This window comes from Dysidea avara, chromosome 8 (assembly GCF_963678975.1).
Source record: "Dysidea avara chromosome 8, odDysAvar1.4, whole genome shotgun sequence".
NCBI lineage: Eukaryota > Metazoa > Porifera > Demospongiae > Dictyoceratida > Dysideidae > Dysidea > Dysidea avara.
The window spans coordinates 33026875-33045567 of NC_089279.1; the positions used below are offsets into that span (position 1 = coordinate 33026875).

The 18693-nt window shown below is 38.8% G+C and overlaps 2 protein-coding genes across 2 annotated transcripts; both read right to left on the bottom strand.

The window, feature by feature from the left end:
* Positions 1-141: 141 nt before the first annotated feature.
* On the bottom strand, positions 142-3451 carry LOC136265208 (uncharacterized protein ZC84.1-like). The gene is made up of 13 exons (XM_066060062.1): positions 3297-3451; positions 3171-3243; positions 3052-3118; positions 2941-2990; positions 2843-2878; positions 2395-2592; positions 2179-2337; positions 1942-2121; positions 1715-1885; positions 775-1665; positions 662-728; positions 414-606; positions 142-357 (listed from the first exon to the last, which is right to left on the bottom strand). The coding sequence occupies exons 1-13, from the start codon at positions 3345-3347 to the stop codon at positions 283-285; spliced, it is 2211 nt and encodes a 736-aa protein (XP_065916134.1). The 5' UTR covers positions 3348-3451; the 3' UTR covers positions 142-282.
* Positions 3452-7779: 4328 nt separating this feature from the next.
* LOC136264952 (uncharacterized) lies at positions 7780-12327 on the bottom strand (the record flags this gene model as incomplete). The annotated part of the gene is made up of 2 exons (XM_066059717.1): positions 7780-7978; positions 11813-12327. Coding segments are annotated over 2 exons (663 nt in total), but the record flags the coding sequence as incomplete, so codon positions are not given.
* Between the last annotated feature and the right edge of the window lie 6366 nt (positions 12328-18693).

Below are 18693 nucleotides of genomic sequence, written 5' to 3' on the forward strand. Positions count from 1 at the left end.
TTTTGGTGTGTCTTGTCTTAGTGGACAACTCCACTGCTCAATTCAGTGACACATTCTCTTTTTCCAGTTAATATACGTAGCACATGCACTGGTGTAGTATGCTGACTTTAATGACTGCTACCACACGTATTGATTGTGATATCAAGTCTAAAGTTCAAATAACAAAATTACTTGCTTCAGCAGCAGTACAATACACTAATATAAACATTGATACAGATAATATGCACACACTAGCTAAATGTCTAACAGTCCAGTTGATGGAGTTGGATCATTTAGTTCAAGTTAACCTATCATGTTGTCACATGGAGGATAATCGTAACATCGGAAATTGTCATCTGTTATACAATCACCTCTGCACTAAAGTTGTAGCACAGCAAAGTAAGAACATATTTCAGTGGTTATAAAATTCTTACTCTGTTTCTGCGGCGGTTAGTCCTTTCCACACATGAAGCCCAGTTTTTAAGACATCTAGTGAATCTCCTACCTGTACAAGCTCTCCTGTCACAACTTGATGGTGTTTCAAGAGAACTCATTGAGTAATAACAAGCATTACATTGTGTGGTCCGACATTGATCAGGACAAGCTGGTATAGTGTGTGGTGGAGGCCTGCAATCAAAACTGATGATGAAATATTGTGATGCATTTAAACTTCAGCCATTACCTACTACATGGCTGTCTTCTATTACTCCTAACACTACAGTATTCATGTGAACATGTTGGTGGACATTCTATTGAGATATTGTAACATGGTATACATGTTATTGTGTAACTTACTGCATTGGTTTAGCCTAACACATTTGTTCTGCACCTCATCTAGTACAGTTCCTCGAGGACACTGACAACCTGGTACACATTGTCTTGTACATATTGGATTAGGGTTACTGCAAGTTGGGGGACAAGCTGAACCACATGAAGTGAACTTCTGGCCTTCAATATCACATGTCATGTTACTACGACATTGGTTTGGTCTAACACACTCATTCTGTTCTTCATCTAGTACAGTTCCTCGAGGACACTGACAACCTGGTACACATTGTCTTGTACATATTGGATTAGGGTTACTGCAAGTTGGGGGACAAGCTGAACCACATGAAGTGAACTTCTGGCCTTCAATATCACATGTCATGTTACTACGACATTGGTTTGGTCTAACACACTCATTCTGTTCTTCATCTAGTATAGTTCCTCGAGGACACTGACAACCTGGTACACATTGTCTTGTACATATTGGATTAGGGTTACTGCAGGTTGGGGGACAAGCTGAACCACATGAAGTGAACTTCTGGCTTTCAATATCACATGTCATGTTACTACGACATTGGTTTGGTCTAACACACTCATTCTGTTCTTCATCTAGTACAGTCCCTCGAGGACACTGACAACCTGGTACACATTGTCTTGTACATATTGGATTAGGGGTACTGCAGGTTGGGGGACAAGCGGAACCACACGAAGTGAACTGCTGGCTTTCAATATCACATGTCATGTTGCTCTGACATTGGTTTGGTCTAACACACTCATTCTGTTCTTCATCTAGCACAGTTCCTTGAGGACACTGACAACCTATTACACACTGAAGTGTACATATCCTTGGATTAGGGTTACTGCAGGTTGGGGGACATGCTGTGCCACATGAGGTGAACTTCTGATCCTTAATATCACATGCTAAATAATAAGTTGTATGACGTACAAATGTTGACAGTTAATATCTTACCTTGTTTACAAGCTTTCTCACACTCTTTTCTGGATGAGAATCGATTTTCATTTCCACCACACCCACCATAAATAAACAGTTCACATTTTCCTGACTCTTTATTGTAATAAAATCTACGTTGACGAGCCCGGCATAACCCACGTTCCTTAGGCTGAAGGCATTGGTTTGAAGCTAAATGAAACCAATATCATTGACAATGTGCACACATATTTATACAGTTTCCTTACATTGACACTCCACAACAGGTGGACAAGGAGCTCTTACACATGTTACATTCTTTAGTGAACATGTTTCATTGTCAGCACATCCTCCATTGTCAAGATCACATGATGCCTCACAAAATGGTTCACCAGTCTGTTGATATACTTTACACTGTGATCCTTTGGGACAGTTCACTGATGTACAAGCTATCAAAATATTATAGTCCACATCAATGTGAGGTGAATGTACTATATAAAACTTACCACACTGATTTCTACATGATTCAATGTCACTAAACCTATTAAGATTTCCACCACAACCACCATAGATAAACTGTTCGCATTGTCTAGTTACAATATTCCAATAGTAACTGGGAAAATATGCCCTACAAAGGCCAGTCTCAGGCTGTAAAGAGCATATATCTAAACAAAAAAAAGAGAGCATATTTGAAAGGCCATATTTTATTATTACCAACTGACCGCAAGTCTCATTTGAACGTGGGCAGAATTGAGGCCTCACACATCTCATGTTGTCCTCATCTAAAACAGTTCCTCTTGGACACTGACATCCTGCAACACATTCCCGTGTACATGCCACAGGTCCTGGATTTGCACATGTTAGTGGACAAGCTGTACCACATGACATGTATATCTGGCCCTCGATTGAGCAACTTTGTGCTACAAGGTTAATAACATACTTATGTAATGATGCTATAGAAGTTATGGTGGACACAACAGCAAACAGTAGTTTCACAGTTGCTTATTATTAAAAATCACAACTGTGCAACACATAATTATTGGGCTAACACCATAGAATGATACTAAATATGCACTACTGGGTGTAGTATTCATTCTTGAACGTCATTACACCTATAGGTAGCTAACATGTGTTGGCTACATGATGGCCAGCAGAATGGGAATGACTTACTTGATTGTGGTAGAGTTGGTGTTTCTTTTGTTGGTTCTACAATGACATGTATTCCATCACTAAAATTATCCATTAGCTATTTAAAATATAAACATTACCTTCACATGCAATTAGAGTACACACCAATAATCCTCTTGATGTACACTGACTAAACATCAAACAAAAATATCTAGAATGCAACCGCAGAGTAATATAATTATAATACTCACCAACCATTACACTCAACCATTGTTGTTTCACCAGGTAGAAGGAATGTTCCATTTCCATTAGGACAACCTACATACACTCTCACTACTAGATGTAGCTATGTATAACAATAAATACCCACCACATACAGGGCAGCAGGATCCTGGAGGTGTTACTTCACCATTAGCACAGTTTAGTTCCGGACAATCTACTTCCTGTAATATTATAAGTACAATATGGTCACTTTCTTTTAAAACTTGAAACTTACAGAACAGTTTACAGGGCACTGGCTGATATCAACGCATTTCTGAGCTTCCATATCTACCACTTGGGATCCTGGGCAGCTACATCCAGATTGACAGATGGCAGGACATCGCACAAACGGATTGTCGCATGTACCAGTACAAAGAGTCTGGGTGAACTTATAGCAATGAAAGTCATACATGCATGGAGTGAAACATACAGCTATACAACGATATAGGTGACATTCTGGGAACATAATTTTTTTAATTTTGAAAGTTCTAAGACGGTTCACTTTTATGTTATTACAGTTAAGAGACAGAATATGAGACTGTTCTGTAAGAGTGGCTGACTGCTCTATTAGAGAAGCTATCTCGATTTTTTGTAAAAAGTATTGCAATTCCCTAGCCTATAGCTAGTTCATTCTCATGTTTGGAAGGAAGGGAGACTACTTGCATGAGTCCTCTTCTGCATCAACAAACCATCTTTAGTGCAAAAAAAAACAGTTGCTTGCAGTATTGTGTGCGTGATCTCCCAGCTCCCGGTCCAGGTTTTACCAAGAAATCTCCCGCTCCCGCTCCCCTCCCGGTTTTACCAATACCCAAACTAACCATAGATAAGGTATATTATCTATGAACTAACTAATCTTCACTTCCAGACAGCATACTGACAGCCAACTTCAATTTCCTAGCACACGGAAGCCCTCCACACTCGAGTCCCTTAGTTGGCAATACTTCTTTCCAGCTATATACATTATTCTCGGCCGGTCCTCCTGTTGATGTAGTCTGGCGCCGCCCGCCCCTTCGCATAAAGTAAGGGTCTGGTGAAATACCTCGTGAAATACAGATACTAAACCATTTCTAGCGCCCAGATTCGGCGCTAGCCAATTAGTGCATGCCAATGACGTTCACACAGAAATCGCCTTGGCAACACAATGCTTTTGTTCGAATTGAAGTGCAATTATCTGACGTAACAAGCATTACGTGCGCTGTCTAATTGAATTCCTTTTGAAATGATTAGGTATTTGTATTTCACCAGACCCTTACTTTTTGCGAAGGGGCGGGCGGCGCCAGATTACTGTTGATGGTCAATAACTTCAGACTTGGCTTGTACTCCAGACATCACGTGACCACAACATGTAATAAATAAACAATTAATCAGGTAAATATTCATCAACAATTCACAGTTCGTGCTAACCTGACACATGTATAACACGACCACTCAAGTTTAGCAGCTGCTGCCTTAAGCTTGCAATATGTCTCAACCAACCATTGAACAGTCCCCGCCATTCATCACGTGCGCAAATGATCACGTGATGCAATAGATATTATTTGCAGGGTTCAGCATTAATGTGATGTGACCCTCAAGAGTAGTACAGAGGAGCGCCAGTTGGAAAGTAGCTACCGGAGAGCTCCAGGGCTGTAAGATTTGGTGTGATTTTTAATTATAAAAAAATTCTGCTTCTGAAAGGGGGGTTCGTCCGAACCATCCGAACCCCCCCTGCCTACGCCCTTGAAGTTGATATTAAATTTCTAGTTATGAAACTTTTTAACCCATGGCCAGCAATGCAGCATGCATTTGTTTCTTGCGTACGCGTCTTGTCAGTTAAATGTGAGGAAAATTTGCTTAGCTGGTTAAGCATATCAAGAAGTTCAGTGAGATTCCTTGGTTCCGGGTTTCATGTCACAAAATAATAATTGCACAGATTTTGCAGACCTCTCAACTCTCACGGTTTCAAATTTTTTGGCCTCTTCTCAAGGTCTCACGGTTAGGTGCTAATTTCTCAAGGTCACGCTCAAGATCTCAATTCCCAAGGTTTTCGCCTATAAACGAAACTCAAACCCACAATCGAAAACTTTTCGTCAACTTAATATAAGAAATGGTAATCACGTAATAAATACTTAAAATTTATGGTGCTTCAATCTATAAAAGACGAGATAAAAGACTGGAGCCAATCTGTGACTTCTGGTTTTTGTTTAGTAGTAAATAAATTTTTCTAGCATTAATCAACTTTGAATGGACTTGGTTATATAATATATCACGTGCCAGAGCAGAGGTCAGATTTGGACCTAGTGAAAGGATTAGTGATACCTACAATCATCACAAAGATAGGCATAAAGCTGAATAAGCAAACTTATGATTCACGTGATGCTACACCATGCTTGGAATTCCAGGTTGCTTAGATTCTATGTGTAGATTAACACCATAGAGCATAGAAATAAGCTGCAAATAACAGCAGTATGCGTGCAGTATAGCTAATTCATGCTTGTTGACATTCTTTATTAATAAAATGCGTGTGCGTGTGAGCCCAATTGTTGCATGAGGCCATGCACTTGGGTTGTCTCAAGGTTAACTCCAGTTCCAAGTTGAGAGGTCTGATTTTGTTTTGATTAGGCTGAATTCATTCACTATTAACAGTGAAGGAATTCACTTGTCAATTTCATCCCCCATCCTGGGGAGGGTGGGGGGGAATACAGGGGATTTGACAAATCGTGGTGTGTGTATGTACAAGTTAACAAGTTTCATCTATTACAGTGGTGTCAAATTCCCCACTACTGGGGCAAAATTGGTTGTCAAATCCCCACTATGTCCCCACCCCCCTAGTAGGGGATTTGACAACACCTCAAGGATGACTAAGTGCATATTTCATACATGCAACTAGTAATTAACCTGTAGCTAGTAAAATTATAGCAAGTGCAATTTTATTGTTTAGAAATGCAACTACTGAAAATCGGTCAGTAATCTGGAGACAACTGTCGATTGCCCCAGAGGTGGGGACAAGAAGCAATGTCAAATCCCCACTTGGGGTGTGGGGACCTTGGGGTAGGGCGTGAAATTGACAAGTGTATAATCTAAACAAGAAAAATTTACAGTTTAAATTTGGTCTGGGAAACTGATGCTGGTAGCACCAAAAATACATTTCTCTTTGCTAAGTGTAAGGCCTGCTTCACTTATTCTCTTGAGAGTTGCTTTGAGATGTTGATCATTTTCCATACCATATAAAACTAGAATAGACAAATAATTCTGGAGTCTGACAACACTAGCACTCATCTTTCCTTAGAAATGTTCAGGTTCAGAGGTGGTTATTCCAAATCATAGGGGGTGCTGGAGCACCCCCACGCCCCCAACTTAAAGCTGTATTGTGCAATAGTCATCACGTGAACTCCTGCAAGGTTTCCAGAAACTGGTCAATCACGATCGAGATACTCTAATAGAGCAGTCATCCCAATAGAGCAGTCACCTTAATACAATAGTCAAGCATGTATTAAAATAGATAGCATTTTATTGACAGCTAAATCCACCAAAAATGCCCCCAAATTCAATCCCCTGATACCTAATTTTCAAAAATTTATTTGAAAATTTGAATAGTTTTACTGGTGTATATAGCATTGCCAGCAGCAGATTCAAGATGATTTGAAAGAACTTTATCACCAGCCTGTACACGAAACTTGAGCAAACCAAGAAAATTACTATGATCGTTGTTTGGGTTTTCTTCAACAGAAGGTCTATCATCGCGGTGACCACGAAAAGCAAGGCCTTGCCTTCCACAAAAAATCACTGTCTCCGCTATTGATCGGAGCTTCAGTCTGTTCTCAGCTGCTGTCTTGCTGTTGCGGTGTTTAGTTGGAAATCTATTCTTGCATCAACGTTTTCCATACTTCTAACAAACATATTTGCATCTTGTACTGCATTTTGATGAGTTTTGTTTCCTTTAGAATTTCCAAGGCCATGAAAATGCTTCCCCAATAGCTCCATGGCTTTTTTAAAATTAGTGAAGGGCCTGGTTACAAAAACACCAAGTTCCTTCACAGTTGGCTCGGTCTTACCAAATAGAATACAATACTTACAGTATCCTCCACTTTGTGACTCAGAATATACCAAGCCAGGATTTTTCTCTAGCCATCTGTGTTGGAAATGTCGATGAATCTTGTTAATCACATGAGTGGGAAATTTGTAGTTGATAGAAGGAACATAATGCCTTTTCAACAGAAAATATTTTTGTTGATCTGTGAGATTGATTCGAGATTTTAATTGTGCAATCTTTCCAAAATCCCCACTATACTTATTGCATCCTGAATAGCTAATTGAGTCTGGTCATTATCAGCACTAGCAGACTGTTGGGAATCACAAGTGGTAAGATCACAGCTGTTAGCAATCTCTGACTGAGTGGACCATAATAGATGACTGGTGGTGTCAACTACAACGCCATCATTGCTACTAGTGTTATGCCCCTCTAGGTCATTTTCCGACTCTGTCTGAAATGCTCTCCTCGCTCAGTACAATGGCCTGATCATCTTGTTGTGAAGATTCCTCTTCTGAATCCAACACAATCACATCATCATCAGAAATTGTTCCGTCATCAACACTACCAGTGCTGTGACAATACAAAGTACATAACTATACTGTAAGTTTTACATTACCTAGCTAGCTACATTGCACTACTAGTTACAATTAGCTATATGATACGCGATTTTTTTTTCCCGGGCTAGATGTAATGCACTTTCCTACCACCCCCAGCACAAAAGGCAAACGTGCTGGACAAGAACTGAAAAGCGGGACATCTAAAAGTCCCTAGGGCCATTTGTTAGGCCCATTTCCGGGGAAGCATCTGGTGATCTAAACGAGATGGAGCGGCTTCCACGGATGCACATCGTCGCTGACCTCAACAGGGAGAAAGACAGGGTACAGCAAATCCACGCCAAAGTAGAGTAAGCCACCGATGTTCGGCCACCAGGAATTTTCGGACACTCGTACGCAGTAACTATGCAACGTATTCCCTTGCATTTTGCATTGCTATTACCTTAGGCCCTCACCATTTAGTCCACCAAGTTTCGTAGGATTTCTTCTAGGACTGTGTGTTTGGCGAGCCAATAAGCATGTGTCCGAATCGCATGACGTTTTGGCCAAAAATATGGATTTTCGGACTGTAGCTCGCAAAGCACAATAAATGCACGGATTTGAATGAAATTTGGCATGCATCTAGGGTAATCACTCAAGGTTCAGCCCACCAAGTTTCAGCTTATAAATCGATTGTACGCCTTAGTAATTATTAAATCTGTAAGCGCATGTAGGCGTATCAAATATCGGACATATATTTTCGCGAAAAACTACAACTGCTGATTAAATTTTTGAGTAAATTCAGATGATTTCAGCTTTTACACACCATAAAAAGCAAACAAATCACAACTGATTGTTATTTGAGAGCTCATATATCTTGTGACAGTCTGCAACTGCTCAGCTGACAAACTAGCTATACACAGAGAGCCACAAACACCTGATGCATAGCCATAACAAGCGTTAAAACCTTTATTGGGAATATTCTCACATGAGAAATGATACAGCATGTAAGAATTGTGGAGATTTTTACTATATCTAAGTGACTGTTCTATTAGAGTAGTTCATTTTGCCTGACTGTTTTCTTGTCTTTTTATTCAAATTATGGGAAGCCACTAAATGAAACTGATACTACATCATGTGAGAAACCATTGCTTACAACTAAAATAAAGTTTGTAGAGTGTTCTATTTATGGTAGATCCTTGATTTTAGAACCTGTGGTCTTGATACTTTCTTACTCCTTCCAAGTAGCTATAATAACTTAAAATAAAATAAATTTAAAAGGGGTACTGAAGCCACTTAAAAGTGCATGGGTATAGCTATGCCCTGACTAATGAATTTTTACATGCCACTCTTCCTTACAAAGTCATGCATATGATAACTACAATAGATGTACATCTAAGTAATTTGGTATATGCCTTTCTTCAGTCCAACACCTATAAAATCTGTGGCATTTTCCAGATTCATGTATAGACACTTTACAATTGCAGGATTAGATCTCATAAAATTAATATATAGCTTGACAATAATAACACAGTGAAGAGATGCATTGCCATAACATATGTATAGCTTTATTGCTACCAACATGTATTCAACTGTTCTGATTTTGGTTTTCCTTATCCATTTATTTCAAATAGGATAAGTTTGTATATGTATACAAGGGAAGAAATGCAATGAATAAATTTACACCAAACTATTTAGCTACAAAATTCCATTGAAGTGTAATGTGTGAAGTGTATGGATTGAAGAGCATGCAATGTAGATTGTTGTCAGTGTTGAACTACATCCCATAGTAATTAGTTCCACGATAGCTCTGGGGATGATGCATGTGTTTGATATGCATTGTCATGCACTCAAGATCATTGATGAAGTTATTGGAAGGAGTTCAGTTAGATCATGGATAGCTTACCATTGTGATGACTGAAGAGTATTCAACTTACGGGAACTCTGTATGATGACAGCAAGTGAACTGCATAGCATAGTTAGTATTTCATATTATAAAAGTATACTTTTAATAAGGGAAAATACATGTACAGGCATGTAAAATTGCATGGATGATTCATATGATTCAGGAAAACAATTACGTAGACTCTAAATTGATCGATTTACTATAATGTATTATCATGAGTTACCGGGTGTTGGATCATTACAGAGATTATTGATAGCTATGTATACAAATCTTCATCAACAGTTAGCATGCATTCAATGCAAAATCGACCTGACTGCAGCCACTGTCCTACTCAATAAATCTTTTCAGGATCGATATACACAATGAAAGATTGAAAATGGCAACATGCTAGGGATGGTCAGTTTCCTAACTTTCATGAGAGAATCAATCTATACAGGATTTATCTTTTTCCTCCACTAAGTGCCCATTAAACAAATTGTGCAGTCATTTATGCTTGTCACACTTATTACACAAGTAAAGCCTTACAGTGCAGCTTTGTTATGATTTCATCATGTATATAATATGACATGATGAAAGCAGCTTTATTGGTTACTTAAATGAAAAATGATTCTCACTTTCCAATAATGATTCTTCTTTCAGAGAGGCACAAATGTACGCATGCACTTACAAAAGATTTACATAATAGCAATTCAATGCAAAAATTTGCACAGTATGGCTATATGTATAACTATGCATAATTAGATCTTTAACAGGGTAAAAATGTTTAAAATCATTCGATCAATTTAAAATAAAGGTTGCACATGGCTTCATGAAAGTTATAGTATAAAGGACATGAAATGGTTCCTTCAAATCAGTAGGATTCAGGACTGGGAGATGGTATCAAATTATTTTGCCTTGACATCTAACAAAACTTATAAGATTACAAGTAGTTCCATTTTAATTAGAAAAGAGAAAAGCTAATATAATTATAGCAGAGTTTGAAACTTCTTATACTTACTTTCAAGGGTTATAATTTCAGGACACCTCTTCACTATACTATAGGTATATAGTGCATGATATATATAGAAAGGGATTATTATGAACTCTTGGTGTATACTTGGAAATGTTCAACTTCCAAAATCAAGAATCCACTATGAAACAGAATTATCCTATTCCCTTGTAATGATCAAATTTAAATAGAAGAATTGTTTTTGGGAACATTTTATTAACAATTTTTACACTTACCACTACCTCTGTCCCTGCTTCAAGTACTCCAAGATACCTGAACTATCTCATGCATTCTTTAACTTGTATCCTTTCCACCCTTTATGATTTTACTTGTAGTTAGATAATTGTAATTTTATAAATAACTATCTTACAGCTTCTAGTGGTAAAACTCTGCACCCTCAGGACTGTAATAATATTGTAATTATTATTATTTTACTGTATTGCATATGGCATATGTACAGTTCTGTAAATTTTTTAAATAAAGTATATAAATAAATAGAATACTTAATGTTGGTTAAACAATGTATGGCTTCTCAAATGACATTTATTAGCAATATCTGATCACATTGTAAATATAAAGACAAGATATACTCTAAAGCATTCCGGCAAAATGAACTACTCTAATAGAACAGTCACTTATAGATATAATAAAAATCTCCACAATTCTTGCATGCTGTATCATTTCTCATGTGAGAATATTCATGATAAAGGCTTTACAGCTTGTTATGGCTATGCAGCAGGTGTTTGTGGCTCTCTGTGTATAGCTAGTTTGTCAGCTGAGCAGTTGCAGACTGTCACAAGATATATGAGCTCTCAAATAACAATCAGTTGTGATTTGTTTGCTCTTTATGGTGTGTAAAAGCTGAAATCATCTGAATTTGCTCAAAATTTTAATCAGCAGTTGTAGTTTTTCGCGAAAATATATGTCCGATATTTGATACGCCTACATGCGCTTACAGATTTAATAATTACTAAGGCGTACAATCGATTTATAAGCTGAAACTTGGTGGGCTGAACCTTGAGTGATTACCCTAGCTGCATGCCAAATTTCATTCAAATCCGTGCATTTATTGTGCTTTGCGAGCTACAGTCCAAAAATCCATATTTTTGGCCAAAACGTCATGCGATTCGGACACATGCTTATTGGCTCGCCAAACACACAGTCCTAGAAGAAATCCTACGAAACTTGGTGGACTAAATGGTGAGGGTCTAAGGTAATAGCAATGCAAAATGCAAGGGAATACGTTGCATAGTTTCTGCGTACGAGTGTCCGAAAATTCCTGGTGGCCGAACATCGGTGGCTTACTCTACTACTGTACGATAAAGCACTACGTTTGGAAAGGAGCTCAGCAAGCCGGCGATAAAATGTGATGGCTTCCTTCCCCATGCCCCCAGTTGTGGCAAACACCAATGGAGTAAAAGATGCAAACTCCACCTCACGGACACGGTTACCATACTCCCTCTTCTTCTGCATCTCATGACGCCTATACACAGATGGTATCGAAACATTGCGGTAGCTTTGTGCGTTTGGGTGAAAAACCCTTACATCGAAAAAGGCACTTTGCCGCCGCCCCCAAACTCCGCGTGCATGAATGTCAGCCCTGGCATCATCTTGGCAGTTAGCTGATCGAGGGGTGAGTTCTTCGCCACTCAGGGATTGAAGTGGTGGCTCAATTGCAACATTAGTACAAACATTTGAAAGTAATTCAGCAGTTGTATCACGCAGGTCATTGTGGCGAACAAAGGTCAAACCACCATGTCGACAGATCATTGCATGATCAGCAGTGAAAGGCGAGCCACACACACAGTGGCTAGGAGTATTCAGTAAAGTTCATCCATAACGCAGGTGAAGAGCATCCCAGAACTCCTGCTTTGTCAGATGGTAACCCTGGTCTTGCAGTGGTAAAGCCAGAAGCCAAGAAGAGGCTCCAGGTTCACTATTCAGATCAATAGCTCTTTGAAGCTGTGAAGAGAGACCATTTCTGATCTCAAGAGCCCGTTTCTTAGAAGCCTCACGCCGGTGTTGGTGAACCTGAGCCTTAATGGATCGAGTATCTGGGGGATGAGCATGTGCTACCTGACTAGTAATCAAGTCTTTTAATGGTGCAGTAATTCGCAGGGAAGCATCAAACTGAGATTCACAGAAAGCTGTAGGGTCACCCATACATATGATACGCGATGATGCATTTAAATTAGTTTTTCGGATTATCTAGCCACCTTAAAAATGATTAGCGGCGAAGCCACACAGTAGTGCAGCTGCGTGTCGGCCTCATTGCGCTGTAACTAACCTTGTGCACGTGGACGTTGTATTTGTAAAATAACGTTGCAAATTGACTTTCTTTGTCACTGGCAATGTCTCAGAAATCTGTCCACAAACTTTGCTAGCCTTGTCACTACTCCTGTAACGCTTTGCAGCCATATAGCACGTGAGTAATAGCCAATGCTTAATTAATTATCATTATGCGCTTATTAGTAAGCGCCTATTAAATATATATATATCCTGAAGGGAGGGTCTCCAGACCCCAAAGACCCCCCCCCCCCCCTGGATCCGCCCCTGGAATCATTCCTAGATAGGAGTTTTCAGCTGATTCTGATGTCACTAGAGAATGGACTTCTGTTGTTTCAGTTAGCTGGTCAATAGCAATTCTACTTTTACAAAAAAGCTTTGAAGTGGCCTTAGCTGTCTTTTTACAATTGTGGCAGATGGATTCACTTGCTGGGTAGTGCGCTCTACCATGTGAAGGAGTTCAGCACACCTGGAGCAATTTTTATACCTTGCTGGTGGATTTTGTGGTCAGGAATATGGTTGCTCATGGGTTTGCTTCTTCAATTTGTGCTTCTCTTAGCACCATGTTCTCTGTTGCAGTTATACGGATTCACTCTGTCTAGCCATTGCTGTGGCTTTTTCTAAGGTAAGTTTACTGTCCATCTGTAGTTTTTCTGACAGCTGACTGTCTCTGATATGATATCAATGACTATTCTGTTTCTCACCATTATTTTGATCATGTAATTGTCCATAATCACAATGTTTTGCCAGGGAATAGAGATCAATTATGAATTCATTGACTGGTTTGCCTTCTGAAAAGGAACACCCATTTTATTACAACACCTAGCTGGTCACAAGTTACAGGTTATAAGGGTGGAGGTGTTCACCGCCTAGCTAACTGGTAAATAATCTAAATGGGTAGCTAATGTAACAACAACATAGTCCTGCATATCCTCTATATTCCTCAGGGGTGACACTTATCAATTAGAGATGTATACGTGTCACCCCTGAGGAATACACATGGTCTGATTCATGTGACTATGGGGATACTTAAAGAGACAGCTACATACCCTAATGGTGTATGCATACTCAGATTACATGCAATGAAGATTTTACCAAGGATTTGCAAAATTTACTTGCACAAAATCAAATTAAACTAATCTATATGTAAAAACTAACTTGAAAACTATGTATATAGCTATAACTAATGATCTGTCAGTTTTATCTTTTACATATAATTGTATTATGGAATACAACATCTCTGTTCTATGGAATTATGTGCATGTGGTCATGTGATCATGCTCCTTAATTTTACTAAACTTAAACTTTGAACTGATTGACACAACATGGGAGGAACTGAACATTTGATGAATAGCAATTAGCAAGGGACTGTCAAACAGTTGTACGACTATGTGACAATGTACACAACACAGCATGCATTACCTCCACAGTTTAATATCTACAGGTATGTGAAGTTGTGAACAATAATTTTATATGAAGATCATTCGGCATGCACTGAGACACCTTTATTTAAGGGGGGCTGGGGGTCTAGCTTGGTGATGTCATGGCCTAGTTGTTAGTTGAAGAGAGAAAAAAAGAAAAAGGTAGTACCTGCTGACAATACCCTCCACCAACTATATTTCCTTATTTATATTACTACATAAGTAGTTTGCTACACTGCTCCTCTGAAGAATATTGTGACTGCTCTATTAGAATATCTCGATCTTGACTGCTCTATTAGAGTATCTCAAATTATTGATGCTATTGAGCACAGCTAAAGATAGCCCCTGCATTAGGCACCAGCCTATTATGCTGGCATAATCTTGAGTATAATAGGTTCCTGAAAGCATCAAGCATAATGCTAGCATAATAGGCGGAATAATTGTCATACTGTAAGCAAAAATGCATGCCACAGAAAAAGGTTGACTTACAATAATAGAACAGTTGATGCCACTTACATGGCATTAAGTAGTTATCTGACAATAGTTTACAATGCACCCAAATTCTTAACGCACAACAAATACTTTTTACATTTAACCAGTTGCTCATAAGCCAAAGTTTATCATTATCCATAGAAAGTAACAAAACATTGGAACTGTGGCAAAAATTTTGAGCATAATTATGAACATAATAGGCAAAATTTTTGAGCACTGCAGCATAGCATAATAGGAAAAATTAAAAGCATAATAGGCTGGTGCCTACCCTGCATAATCTTTTTTGACAGGAGTTACGTACAACCCCCCTTGCTATCAGTCATGAATGGGTAGTTACAGTAAAGCAGAAAGTTAATTTTGTCATGTGGTATGCATTTGTGCAATGTTGTGGGTGATTATAAATTCTTGCAGCGCTGAAAATTTACCTATGCATTTAATTAAACTGAGCTGTATAGTTTTTTGAGCTGTTACCTTAAAAATTACATTGTTTCTTAGATTAAGAACTTTATATTAGAAGTATAATATTGATATGAAAAGTGTTTCATGACTTTCACACAAATTACATAACTCTCGCACTATGATCACAAACCCTGTAAGAAAATTATTTTAAGTCTGTGTGGGAGGGAGTCAGAAAAAGAATTTCCAGGTACTGCCAACTAGTACAGCCTGCCCCTATAAAGTCTTTGAAGCATTACTTTTTTCATAAAATTATATGTACACCCATTTGACAAGGTGTTAGGCCCCCTTGTAATGTGTTACTATAGACTTGTAGGTATGGAAACCTAACCTTAGGACTTATTGGATCAAAAATGACAACTTGAATTGGTACAATATGCCCTGTGGTTTGATTTCCGTGGCAACAACAAGCATGAATTTTCTACGGCAATACTTGATCTAGAAAGAATCATGGCTGTCCTAAAATATTTGCCATACTCAAATGGTGCATTGGACTTATCAATATCATCTATTATGGACTCTTGATAATATCATCAAGAGTTAATAATTATCTAATCAAAAACAGCCAAGCTGTAAAAAAAGGTGCGGCCCCCAAAAAGGCCACGGTGAAAAAAGATGTGAAATCCAAGGTGGCGGCCAAGAAATGGCTGTGATGGTAGGTTAATGGTTACATTTTAATAACGACAATTCAGGTGAATTTGGTGCCAAGACCAAGCGGCACAAAATTCACTTGAATTGTCGTTATTAAAATGTAACCATTAACCTACCATCACAGCCATTTCTTGGCCGCCACCTTGGATTTCACATCTTTTTTCACCATGGCCTTTTTGGGGGACGCACCTTTTTTTACAGCTTGGCTGTTTTTGATTAGATATCACTTCTTTTTGTATTTGTATACTGCAAAGCCGGCCTATGGCTGGCTTTTGGGCTTTTTTAACCCATGTGTTTTTTTCTTTACCACAGGAAGAAGAAAAGAACTTAAAGAAGATTTTTAATGCTTCAATTGTTTTTGATTTTATTATTAATTATACAAATTATATACATATATTTATTACATGCCCATTATTCCCCACAGGATATTTTTTTGCAGTTGATCTCTCTACTGGGTGACTTGAAATGTAGCTGAACTATATACAGGATGGTTTCTTTGTAGCTGAACTCTCTACAAGGTGACCTCTTCTAGCTGGTCTCTCTACAGGGTGATTTGTTTCTAGCTGAACTCTCTACAGGTGATTTGTTTGCAGCTAAACTCTCTACATGGTGGTTTGTTTGTAGCTGAACTCTCTACATGACGGTTTCTTTGTAGCTGAACTCTCTATAAGGTGACTTCGTCTAGCTGAAGTCTCTACAGGGTGATTTTTTTTGTAGCTGAACTCTCTACAGGGTGATTTGTTTGCAGCTGAACTCTCTACATGATGGTTCCTTTGTAGCTGAACTCTCTACAAGGTGACTTCGTCCAGCTGATCTCTCTACGGGGTGATTTGTTTCTAGCTGAACTCTCTACAGGTGATTTGTTTGCAGCTAAACTCTCTACATGGTGGTTTCTTTGTAGCTGAACTCCCTACATGATGGTTTCTTTGTAGCTGAACTCTCTACAAGGTAACTTCTTCTCTACAGGGTGATTTGTTGTAGTTGAATTCTCTACAAGGTGGTTTGTTTGAGGCTGAACTCTCTACATGGCGGTTTCTTTGTAGCTGAACTCTCTACAGAGTGATTTGTTTGCAGCTGAACTCTCTACATAATGGTTTCTTTGTGACTGAACACTCTACAAGGTGACTTCTTCTAGCTGATCTTTCTACAGGGTGAATTGTTGTAGCTGAACTATCTACAAGGTAACTTCTTCTAGCTGATCTCTCTACAGGGTGATTTGTTTGTAACTGAACTCTCTGCATGATGGTTTCTTTGTAGCTGAACTCTCTACGAGGTGACTTCTTCTAGCTGATCCCTCTACAGGGGGATTTACTTGTAGCTGAACTCTCTACAAGCGATTTATTTGCAGTTGAACTCTTTATGTGGTGGTTTCTTTGTAGCTGAACTCTCTACAAGGTGACCTCTTCTAGCTGATCTCTCTACAGGGTGATTTGTTTCTAGCTGAACTCTCTACAGGTGATTTTTTGCAGCTAAACACTCTACATGGTGGTTTCTTTGTAGCTGAACTCTGTACATGATGGTTTCTTTGTAGCCGAACTCTTTACAAGGTGACTTCTTCTAGCTGAACTCTCTATGGGGTAATTTCTTTGTAGCTGAACTCTCTATATGATGGTTTCTTTGTAACTGAACTCTCTACAAGGTAACTTCTTCTAGCTGATCTTTCTACTGGGTGATTTGTTTGCAGCTGAACTCTCTACATGGTGGTTTCTTTGTTGCTGAACTCTCTACAAGGTGAATTCTTCTACCTGATCTCTCTACAGGGTAATTTGTTTGTAACTGAACTCTGTACAAGTGCGTTTTTGTGGGTGATCTCACTGCAGGTTGATTTGTTTGCAGCTGAACTCACTAAAGGGTGATTTTACTTGTAAAAGAACTCCCTGCATTGTGTCTAGTTTCTATCTGATCTCTCTACGGGTGATTTGTTTGTAGCTAATCTCTCTACAAGTTGATTTGAGTGTAGCTGATCTCTCTGCAGGTTGATTAATTTGTAGCCGATCTCTCTACAATGTAATTTGTTTGTAACTGAACTGTCTATAAGGTGATTTATTTGTAGTTGATCTCTCTGCAGGTTGATTTGTTTTAGCTGAACTCTCTACAGGGTGATTTACTTGTAGCTGAACTCCTTAAATTTTGTCTAGTTTCTAGCTGATCTCTCTACAGGGTGATTTGTGTGTAGCTGATCTTTCTACAGGTTGATTTGTTTGTAGCCGATCTCTCTACAGGGTAATTTGTTTGTAGCTGAACTCTGTACAAGGTGCTTTTTTTGTAGGTGATCTCACTGCAGGTTGATTTGTTTGTAGCTGAACTCACTAAAGGGTGATTTGCTTGTAGCTGAACTCCTTACATTGTGTCTAGTTTCTAGCTGATCTCTCTACAGGGTGATTTGTTTGTAGCTAATCTCTCTACAAGTTGATTTGAGTGTAGCTGATCTCTCTGCAGGTTGATTAATTTGTAGCCAATCTCTCTACAAGGTAATTTGTTTGTAGCTGAACTCTCTATAAGGTGATTCGTTTGCAGCTGAACTCTCTACATGGTGGTTTCTTTGTTGCTGAACTCTCTACAGGGTGTTTTGCTTGTAGCTGAACTCTCTACTGGGTGATTTGTTTCTAGCTTATCTCTCTACAGGGTGATTTTTTTTGTAGCTGACCTCTCCTCAGGGTGATTTGTTTCTAGCTGACTTCTCTTCAGGGTGATTTGTTTCTAGCTGATTGCTCTACAGGTTGATTTGTTTGTAGATGAACTCTCTACAGGGTAATTTGCTTGTAGCTGAACTCCTTACTTTGTGTCTAGTTTGTAGCTGATCTCTCTACAGGGTGATTTGTTTGTAGCTGATCTCTATACAAGTTGATTTGTGTGTAGCTGATCTCTCTGTAGGGTGATTTGTTTG

Bases quoted from the DNA above. Each gene is read 5' to 3' on its own strand.
- LOC136265208 (XM_066060062.1), bottom strand. From the start codon at position 3,347: ATGGAAGCTCAGAAATGCGTTGATATCAGCCAGTGCCCTGTAAACTGT. The intron at 2,593-2,842 runs GTAAGTCATTCC...TTAACCTTGTAG, and splicing joins ACCAACTCTACCACAATCAA to CACAAAGTTGCTCAATCGAG. The intron at 607-661 runs GTAATGGCTGAA...TTTTGATTGCAG, and splicing joins AGAAGACAGCCATGTAGTAG to GCCTCCACCACACACTATAC.